Here is a 10,969-nt window from a genome sequence, read left to right as displayed (position 1 = left end):
CTAACACTGCAGCTGAGAGCCCGTTCCCACTTATCCGATCAGTCTTTTTGCCCTGAAACCGGACGCCGGACGTGGGTGTTCACATTATATCCGATCAGTCTGTTTTGCCGGAAGGTCGGTGGTTCGACTCGCCGCCAGTTTACGTTTGTATTTTGTACGCGATGGACGGCGACGATGATGTTCTTATATTGTGGTGGTATTTGAGGCGAATGAGACGAAAAAGATGTAGAAAACGAAGACAACATTGGGTGCATCCTATACTTCGAGACCGATTTTCCACAGGGACATTTGAAACATTGATGGGAGAATTAAGGAATGATGAGGCGAAGTTCTTTAACTACTTTCGAATGTCTTTTTCCTCTTTCGACGATCTCTTGGGAAGAATTTCAATGGACATAAAATTACAAGACACAAGATTTAGAGAGTGCATTTGTCCACAACAAAGGCTGTCCATATGTTTAAGGTACGACCTTTTTTTCTCTTCAAATATTTATATAGGAAATGCTCTTCCAAGGTGGCTAGTTGGATTGGAAAATACTTTTAGGAGTTAAATAAAATACAGATATGTAATTATTGAAATATTTTTATGGAAAACAGTCACATGAGAGCTTTTGCTTTAGTACTCTTGATTAAGATATAATGACTAAAATTCCTCAAAATCATAATTTGATACACTTGATGCTGCTGAAGATTGTTGAGAATGATACGATGACTGAGAGGTTGGTGATGGTGAATGTACGAACGCTGTCGTTTGCTGAATAGATTGTAATGCACTTGTCGCTGCAGGAGATGGTTGAGAATGATACGATGACTGAGAGGTTGGTGATGGTGAATGTACGAACGCTGCCAGCTGCTGAAGAGGTTGTGTATGGTATCCACGATATGGATCTTGCCATTCAGTTTGATAATCATATCTTTGGAAACCAACTCTATTTCGGCCTTTGATTTTTTGTATTAGAGCTAAAACTCCTGCTTGGAACTCTAAAGTTTCATCCATTGTGAAAGAATCGACGGCGGGTAATACACCCTTGAAAAAAAGTAAATTTGGATTTTCTTTTTGTTGTGTCATCCTAGAGTCCAGGAACTTAGATATCTTTTCATCGACGTCTGTTGTGCTCTTCGTGCTTTTGGGAATCGAAGGTTTACGAAACTCAGTTGCATTACTAGGACCACTTTGTACATTTCCTTCATCGCAGTTTTGAATAGACTCTTGGGTTGATCTTGGCTCATAAACCTTCTTTAAAAACATCAACTGTTCTTCGTGTATATAACGTCGAGACTTTTTGGCAGCAGATCCAGATTTTTTTTCATCTTTCTTATTTTTCATCGATTTTCGCCATGTGTCTCGAATGTTGTTCCATTTATCAGATACAGATTTTCCTGCAAACAAATAATAATATCATAAAGTTCTGTTGTTTAAGTGTTTCATCCATTTTATTTGTTTTCAGATATTTTGCTTCTGGGTGTTCGTTTAAGGAACTCCACTACTCATATAGGGTAGGAATATCGACTATTAGTAAAATAATAAAAGAAACAAGCGTCATTATTTGGAAGAGATTATGCACAGATTTCATGAAGTTGCCTGATACAGAGGGAGAATGGGAAGCCATTGCAAATGGATTTGAAACAAAAGCTAACTTTCCTCATTGTCTTGGAGCTGTAGACGGAAAGCACATCAGAATTATAAAACCATGCCATAGTGGTTCCATGTTTTTTAATTATAAAGATTATTTCTCGTTTGTATTACTTGCTGTGGTAGATTCAGAATACCGATTCATCTACATAAGTATTGGTTCATATGGGAAAGAGTGTGATTCTACCATATTAAAGAACAGTACCTTTTGGCAAAAGTTTAATGATGGTTCATTAAATATACCAAACCCCAAGCCTGTGCATGAAACCATACATGAAGAAATGCCGTATGTACTCATTGGGGACGAAGGCTTTAGCTTAACACCGAATCTCTTGAGACCATATGGGGGTACACATCTAGATCATGAAAAAAAAATCTTCAACTATCGCTTGAGCCGAGCTAGAAGATATGTTGAGTGTGTCTTTGGTATTCTAGCCAATAAATGGAGAATCCTGCATCGGCCGATAGATCTTCAAATAGAAACGGCGATTAACGTCATAAAAGCTTGTACGGTTTTACATAACTTTGTCCGAGATAAAGACGGTATTAATTTACAACAAAACCCAATAAGTATGGAAACAAGTGAAGAAACGGGCCCGTTTCCACGTCGTCCACATCCTCGACCGTGTAGAGGTGGTCCTACTGCAAATATAATTCGAAGAGCATTTGCTGAATACTTCTCGTCTGATCTTGGTTCAATACCTTGGCAGGAAACAGCTATATGAAACTACCTACATAGCATTGAATAAAAAATTAACTTACCATATTTTTTTCTTTCCTTTTCGTCCAATTTCTCGAATTCAGGATTTAATATTAAGCAAATTTCACGCCATGCTTCTAATCGTCGATTAGTTAATTTGTAATCGTCCAAAGTTTTATCCCACAATACGGGTTTATTTTCGACTAGCGATATTAACGCGCAAGCGTCCACGTCCATTTTCCACTAGCACTAACAACTAATGAGACTAGCGACGCGAGAAAGAGCGGGCTCGTCTTCAGTCTTGACCATAGATTCATCTATGGTCTTGACGGAACGTTCGTTCACACTCATCCGATCCGGGCGTTTTGACTGATCATCGCAGTGGCAAAATGTCCGTCAAATAAATCGGATCAGTCTTTATTCCCGGATCAGTCATAATGTGAACAGCTCCTATGGAGCTGTTCACAAATTGTACTGCCACTGGCACATCCGTCTATTTAGACGGACCGGGAAAATAGACTGATCGGATAAGTGGGAACGGGCTCTGAGGATCTTACAACGTTTTTAAAGCAGAATTTCTCTGAAGTGATATGTAAGCCAATTAAATCACGATTCCCAAATAGTTACTCGGCTTTTAAAGTCCTTATTCCCACTGGTGAAAATGACAAAGTGATGATAGAATCGAATTGGCCAAATAGATCCACAGTACATTATTTTCACCAGCGAAAAAGAAGAGAAGAAGAACCCTAAGTCTCAATAATCATACAAGTGAACAATGTGAAGAGATATTCAAGATGAAAATACTACATAAAGAAATGAATGTTAAGAAATCTTACTATTGTAATTTTTGATAGAGCCGTTGAAATTGTGTTGACTTGTCCTATACATTGTTATATGTCTCACAGGATTAATAAATATTATTATTATTAGTATTATCTATCTATGAAAAACTTGAGGTGTTGCCGCTAACAACTTACTCGATGAAAATTCATTTGAATCAAACTTGTAAAACAGTTATTGCACTTGATCTTTGATTATATATATGAACGGACTGACAAAGAAACTGCAACAACCAGAAGGAGCTGTTCAATTTTTTTTCTTTTTTTGGAAAATGAAGATAGTAAAGCAAGGGGTGAATGATTGAAATTTGGAGAAAAACGAAGGGTTCACAATTTTTTCAAAAGAATTTGTTTGAACTTAATGTGTTTGTCCACCCCGATTATATATACACTCCTCAACACGTCTTGGCATTGATACAATAAGATGGTCTAATTCTTCTTGAGACATACTATCCCAAGCTACCTGTTCTTCATCATTCTCATGTCTCAGAGTCGCCAAAGTCCGTGAGGGCTAAATTTCCAAACCTTTTAACTATGATGTCAGGAACATGCTCTATTGGCGAAAGATCGGGGGATCTGGGCGGCCATGGTAAAAATTCACATAGATCGCTTTGGAAAAGTTTGAACTAACTCTGGCAACATGACATCGGGCATTATCTTGCTGAAATATTGAACTCTCGAGCTGGTTAAGGTAAGGGAAAACATATGGCTCCAATATTTGTTGAAAGTAACGCAACGGTGTCATGTTACTTCGAATAAAGACTAAAAGTGACCTACTTGCATGTGCAATAGCACCCTATACGCTAACGCCTACTGTCCGGTGTACATGACGCTCAACATCAAACTGTGGTTCACATCTTTCTCCCCGACGTCGTCTAACCTTTCTTCGGCCATCATGTGCACCCAAGGAGAATCGGAATTCATCAGAAAAGACGACCTGATGCCATAACATTCCAATGTTGACGTTCTGTGCACCACTGTAACCGTCACACAAGTCCTTACTCGGCGGTAAACCGTTTGGACAGTTACAGGATGGCCTTTTTCTCCTAACCACTAATCAGTAAAAGATTTCGCGTTTTCGCAAATCGTTCTCCAATGGCCATAAGTCTTAGACGTAGATCTTGAACTTCATTTGTGCCCCTTCGACGTCCGGTGCTTATTCTTCTTCGATTTTGGGCATGATCAAACCACCCTTGTCAACATCTCATAACAGTAGTTGGATATCTGTTCGTATGGTTAGCGATTCCTCTAAATGACAACCCCGCCTCCCGTAGACCAACAATTCGAGCTCTTTCAAATTCACTTAGCTGGCGATAAATTCGGCGTACACGTGCTCCAGGCATTCTAACAAAAACTGAACATCGACTTTGGATCTCCTCGCACATTTGGTGTGTTGTAAAATTCAAAAGAATTGTTTACGTGAGAAAACCTTCACGATTTTTTTCTTCAAATTCAATCATTTACTCCTTGCTATACTTTCTGTTTCACCAAAAAAAATAAATTTTTAATTTGAACAGCTCCTTCTGACTGTTGCAGTTTCTTTGTCAGTTGGTATAAATAAGCAAGAGCTCATGATGTATCCAACAACATTTGTGAGTGCACTTTCAAGGTAGCGTACCTATTATGCATCTGCTTTAATCTACGGGAGAGTGCTTCAACATCAGATAAATCATCTGTTTAAGGTCTCTCAACCCATTGCTTTTGAAAGAGCCCTTTTCGAATTCAACAAACTCCCAAACTTCGTGAAACAAAGCATTCCCTAATAGATCTTCTCAGGGGCACTGAAATACGAAGTTTGTACATTCACCGATCCCAACTACGCGGAGATTCATGATAATGTGAAACGGACTGTACTTGCCTCTACAACGGCGCCATCAACTTCTTCCAGAAATTCTGCGGCATTTTTGAGAACTCATTCAAATTCATAACCTGAAATGTTTATCCTTGAAATTCTCGTATCTCATTACCCGCGTCACTTTGATTTATCGCCAGAAAGTTTTCATTAATCAGAATCCACATCTTCCCCCGCTAAGTATGATTAATTACCTCGAATTCAAACGCATTTGTGTAGGCCTGGGTCTAGTAAGCTATGGTTTTCGAAAATCGGGAAGTCTTAGTTGGGACAAAACTCTGACGTTGAAACGTTGTTGTTTCTCAACTAGCTACTTGTTAACTAGTTGAAATATGTTCACACCTTAAGGTTAATTGGAATGTTTGAGTTCCACAATGAAAAAAATGTACCGGGTTTTTCACCATAATTTGACCCCCCCTTTAACTTTGTTACTAAAAGAGGTACAAAAAATGTTTTCTACAAAAGTTTCAGGAAATCGTCTAGTGTTTTTTAAAATGATTTCACAAAATGAAATATAAACGGAGTGGTCAACATATTGATATCAACTTCATTTTTTCAAATGGAACACCCTATATATTTTTCTATATTTGACTAGCTCTTTTTCCCCTGATTTCGAATATATAACATATGTTTGGCCTATCTCTCTCATTCTGAGTACCACAGAGTTTCAAATTTTAAGAACCACCTGGCATGCTCAGTAATCAGTTTTCAAGTGGTAGGCTGCGATAACTCAAAATGTCCTTTTTTGAGTTATCTCATTGTCAACGATATGAAATATAGTCAAATTGCCAACGAGATAACTCAAAAAAGGGCATTTTGAGTTATCGCAGCCTACCACTTGAAAACTGATTACTGAGCATGCCAGGTGGTTCTTAAAATGCCCTTTCTTGAGTTATCTTGTTGGCAACGATATGACATATGTATAGTCAAAAAGCTAACGAAATAACTCAAAAAAGGGCATTTTGAGTTATCGCAGCCTACCACTTGAAAACTGATTACTGAGCATGCCAGGTGGTTCTTAAAATTTGAAACTCTGTGGTGCTCAGATTGAGGGAGATAGGCCAAACATATGTTATATATTCGAAATCAGGGGAAAAAGAGCTAGTCAAATATAGAAAAATATACAGGCTGTTCCATTTGAAAAAATGAAGTTGCAATCAATATGTTGACCACTCATACACACAGTATATATTTCGTTTTGTGAAATCATTTTAAAAAACACTAGTCGATTTCGTGAAACTTTTGTAAAAAACATTTTTTTGTACCTCTTTTAGTAACAAAGTTAAAGGGGGGGTCAAATTATGGTGAAAAACCCGGTACATAGGCCTACACATTTGCTTCCGCCGTTTTTTCTTCAAATTCGAGGCTTTATTGTGAAAACTGGTTTTACATTTATGATTCAAAGTATTGTCCATCGCTGGCCACCACTTTTTCCTATTTTTCGAGCAGCGTAAGAATCACGCTTCAAAAAATGGGCATCTTTTAAAGCGATATACGAATCGATCCAATTTTTTACTTCTTCATAAGACCGAAAGTACTGGTCAGTCACGCCTTGTGCCATTGATCGAAACAAGTGATAGTCCGATGGTGCAAGGTCTGGAGAATACGGCGAGTGAGGTAGGACTTTCAACGTTTCCGAGTATGTTTTGACCACTTTAGCAACATGGGGGTCGAGCTGTCATGCTGTGAAATAGCTTCATTATGTTTGTCGTTGTATTGCGGCCGTTTGTCTCACAATGACCGGTTCAAACGCCTTAATTGCGTTCGATAACGATCGCCTGTGATTGTTTCACTTGGTTTTAACAACTCATAATACTTCTATGGCACTCAAATGATATCTACATTTGCAAAACTTCGGATAATGAATATTCAATATTATTACTATTTCTCCAAAAACTTAACCCTTAGGTTCTTAGTCAAACACTTCAGATAAAAAATGTCGTCAGAGGTTGAGGTCATTTTGTTCATTATGTTCAAAAATAGAGGTAACTTATGTTCAGAAGAATTTCAATTTCTGCAGATGAAAGTATTATTACCAACTTTCAAATCTAACAGAAACATAATGAATTCAAGAATAATATCGAAAAAAATGAGGAAAGTCAGGAGCTTCTGAGCATTTGCTCATTGGACTTAGATTCTGAGCACTTGCTCATTTGTCTTAGATATGTATCTGAAGCTCCTAACTTTCCTCATTTTTTTCGATATTATTCTTGAATTCATCATGTTTCTGAAGCCGATATTCACATAAAACTTGACACGAAACTTATCATTGCTACCTTATAAATAGGTAGAGTCTCTGACTTGTACATATATTTCAACCGAAAATTCCTGAGTTTGAAGAAAACACTTTTTTCCTACACCATTTTTTCCGTTTCGGCTCGATTGAAAAGATTCAGGCTGTTGAAAATCCATAAAAAATATGAATTTTAGTAAGAGAAAATATATATTGGCATAACAGACAATTTTCAATTTTGGAAAAAGTACTTTCTCGATCAGGAATCGAACCCGGAATCTCCGAATCACTAGTTCAGTGCTCTCACCAATGAGCAGCCCAGGAAGTTGAAAGCTCCAACCGCATACAAGGAAGCGCTTCTCCCAGAATCAAATGTTAGTAGGAAGTTGATTTTCAAATTCATCTTTGGCCTAATTTTCAATTATATCTTCCAAATGGAGTGATCGAAGAAAATAACTTTCCGAATATAAAATGCCATCGAAGTCCGGTCATCTACAGAACGCCTGCTTTACTAAGTGAGACAACAAAATCGAATCGAAATAGTAAAGAAAAAAAGTTGTTTTGCTCCGATTGACAGCGAATATCAATTTTGCAGACACATATAAATCAGAAAAGTGTTACTCTTTCTGCCTAGGCAGCAGAGTAAGGACTTTCCTACCTAGGCAGCAAACGGATTTTGCTCAATAAGAATAAAACATTAGACATTTTTCACAACTGATATTTTTTTATGAAACTCTCAGAAATTGCTTAAGTAATCAAACTATAATCATTATGCACATAGCAACCAACCGTTGGAACAATAGCAATTTCTATAAAATTTTGTTTCGATTTACCGTTACAAGAAAAATGAGAGGATGTGGAAATTGTAACACAATAGAATATCCTACATATATCATTATAAACAATCGGAAAAAAAAATATATATGTTCAACTCAGCAGCAAAGTAGATTGTCAATCTACCATTTAGCTGCCTAGTGAAACAAATAACTATTCTTTTGACCTCAGGAATATTCGGTTGAAATAAATGTACCATATAAACATATTTGTCACTTTAACTTATTTTGTTTGTGTTTCTCTGTAGCCTAGAAAAAGTCATAATAAATAGATGAAACGTTGGCTTAGTCCAAATTGGTCTTGACCCTGTAAATTGAATTTCACCACGTCAAAATTTTTTTCACCACGAATGCTTCCAAAGATTTACTATTGAAAATAACAAACCAAAAACTACACAATACAAACCACCATACACACAAACAATCCAAAATAACCAAACGTAACAACGCATCAACATCCGTAATTTCAAATAGCACCGACATCAATTCGTTTTTACATCATTAACATTCAAGCACCGAATCCTACCCGAACGATTTGTCAATTAAACTCCCCGTTAAATCCGAACACCTGTACCTTCTGGCAAACCTTAATCTTCAATTATAAATTGGGAACTCACCCTGAGACACGTTGAACTCCCTCTGGCTCCAATCACTTCCCTCCTCCTCTTTGCGGGACCGGTACCTCACGTTGAAGCCGATCGGCTGCATGCTGTCGCTGGCATTCAGCTTTTTCATGTCCGGACCCTTTATGCCCAGGTCTAGGAGGTCTGAGTTGGCCCCTCGGAGTTCCAGGAATTCGGGGGGGTCGGGTCGCACCCCCTCCTCCAAGATAATTATGCGTTCCGCCTTCCCCAGGGAGTTGGAGGCCCGACATTTGTACTTGCCGAACGTCGATTTCTCAAGTTTCAGCTGCAAGAGAGGATCGGAAAGAGGAATGAGAAAATGAACTTCATTATATTTATTGCTGGTCCACTTCTGCGGCTGAGATTTCCGGCTGATTGATAGCGGAAGTAGGATTGGATGCGATCAATCGCTGAGGTTCGGGGCGGATACGACCCTGTACGTTATTGACGGTTTTGTGATTGATATTTTAAGAACCACCCGTTGCGTTGGAATGGGTTCTTTAGGGAAGTAATGGGCGGTATGAATAAAAATGAGGTTAATGCTTATGTTACACATTTAAGGATCTACTTCGAAGTTTTTACTCTATCCCAAAGCATCCACTCGGTTTCAGTAGTTAGAGACTGGACGTCGAAGTGTATATACTACACTGCTTAGAGTATATACTTTTTTGCGTCCGTATATGTGACATTTATTCCACTTCTAGTCCAGTCAATATGTGTGGTTTGGGGTGCTGAATCCGAATCTGAGGTTTGCTACCAAAATTTCGTGATTGAAAAAAATGCAAATTCCACTTTTTGACAGTTTTTTTCATATAACTCGGAATTTTTCGTGAATGATCTTTCTATACGAAAACAAAGAACATAAAAATTCATACAAATTTCTTTCATTGAGTCTTTTTGTCCGATAAACCGTTCTGTCCCAAACGATAGGTGAAAATAGGCGTATTTTATCTGTCTCTACAATAACGCACTTTTTGAGATAGTTTTGAATTTCTTCGATTTTATATGATTTTTTGTGATGCCGAATCTGAAATCTGAGGTTTTCCACCAAAATTTCGGGACGGAACATTGAAAAAATTCAACAAAGGTAAATTTTTTTATTTTTTGGCGGTTTTTTTGCATATTACTTGGAAAATATCCATTTTTCGTGAATGATTTTATCATTCAAAAACGAAGAATATAAAATTTCCTACAAATTTCATCTATTGAGTTAAGTTTTTTGTGCGATAATCCGTTCTGTCTAAAATGATAGTTGAACATTGGCGTATTTTATGTCAAAAACGCACTTTTTGGGGTAGTTTTGATTCCTTCGATTTCATATGTTTTTTGGGATGCTGAATCCGAATTTGAGGTTTGCCAATAGAATTTCGTGATACCTCATTGCGAAAAATATAAGAAAATGTTGAGTGATGATGCTTTGCCTTGGTACGACGAAATTCATGTTGATAAAATGGAAAAAAGACTTTCAACTCTCCTTCTGTATAACTTTCATGTGAATTCGGTACTGTGAGCCCCCTCCATCGAAGAAATCCTGGATTCGCCACTGATCTCTACCAAAACCCGCTTCTTCTGAATACTTCATTATTATTAATATTGACATATTTTCTACTCAATAATTCCTTATTCTGATATAATCCAGATAGGTTTCAACTATAAACCCATTATTAGTTTGGAAAAAAGCATTTTCAGATTCACATTTTTTTGGATTGAGTTTATTTTTTTAAATTGATTCCAATTAATTCATTGAGAAACTGATACTGTGGTAGTATTCAAACAATAAACTACTCAAATTCAAATTTTTGTATAGGTCATTCACGAAAAATTGATATTTTCCGAATTATATGCAAAAAGCTGTAAAAAAATGAACATCTTCATGTTTTTTTTGCATTTTTTTTCAATATTCCGTCACGAAATTCAGGTCGTAAACCTCAGATTCGAATTCAGCACATCAAAAATAAACATGAAATCGAAGAAATCTAAACTACCCCAAAACTTTTCCGTGAGAGGCCCTTCTGAGCACAAATTGACTGGAGTATTCGTCCGCTCGGGAACAAGTTATAACTAGTTTATTACTCTAATTCTGTGGCTAATCCGTTCATCCTGTCTCATCTTGTAGAACAAAATCGTGCGAGAAAATCGCAGATTCACACGAATTTCATAGTTATATTTTATCATTATATGATAGTACTCGGAACTTTCCTACTGCGGATTTATCTGTCATCTGTCAAATTTGTGATACAGATAATTGTTCTGCCA

General features: G+C 37.2%; 3 protein-coding genes across 3 annotated transcripts in view; 1 reads left to right on the top strand and 2 right to left on the bottom strand.

The window, feature by feature from the left end:
• Positions 1 to 10,969, bottom strand: part of LOC123684931 (neural cell adhesion molecule 2-like) — a 174,864-nt gene that overhangs the window by 4,874 nt on the left and 159,021 nt on the right. Inside the window, exon 7 of the mRNA XM_045624457.1 lies at positions 8,708 to 8,999. Coding sequence (XP_045480413.1) covers positions 8,708 to 8,999 — 292 coding nt within the window. The remainder of the gene's footprint in view (positions 1 to 8,707; positions 9,000 to 10,969) is intronic.
• LOC123684932 (protein ALP1-like) lies at positions 33 to 2,395 on the top strand. The gene is made up of 2 exons (XM_045624458.1): positions 33 to 463; positions 1,449 to 2,395. The coding sequence occupies exons 1-2, from the start codon at positions 162 to 164 to the stop codon at positions 2,356 to 2,358; spliced, it is 1,212 nt and encodes a 403-aa protein (XP_045480414.1). The 5' UTR covers positions 33 to 161; the 3' UTR covers positions 2,359 to 2,395.
• LOC123684933 lies at positions 566 to 2,877 on the bottom strand. The gene is made up of 2 exons (XM_045624459.1): positions 2,396 to 2,877; positions 566 to 1,380 (listed from the first exon to the last, which is right to left on the bottom strand). Exons 1-2 carry the CDS (start codon positions 2,568 to 2,570, stop codon positions 644 to 646), a joined length of 912 nt encoding a protein of 303 aa, XP_045480415.1. The 5' UTR covers positions 2,571 to 2,877; the 3' UTR covers positions 566 to 643.

This window comes from Harmonia axyridis, chromosome 7 (genome assembly GCF_914767665.1).
Source record: "Harmonia axyridis chromosome 7, icHarAxyr1.1, whole genome shotgun sequence".
Classification (NCBI taxonomy): Eukaryota; Metazoa; Arthropoda; class Insecta; order Coleoptera; family Coccinellidae; genus Harmonia; species Harmonia axyridis.
This window is presented reverse-complemented; position numbering and strand designations above follow the sequence as displayed.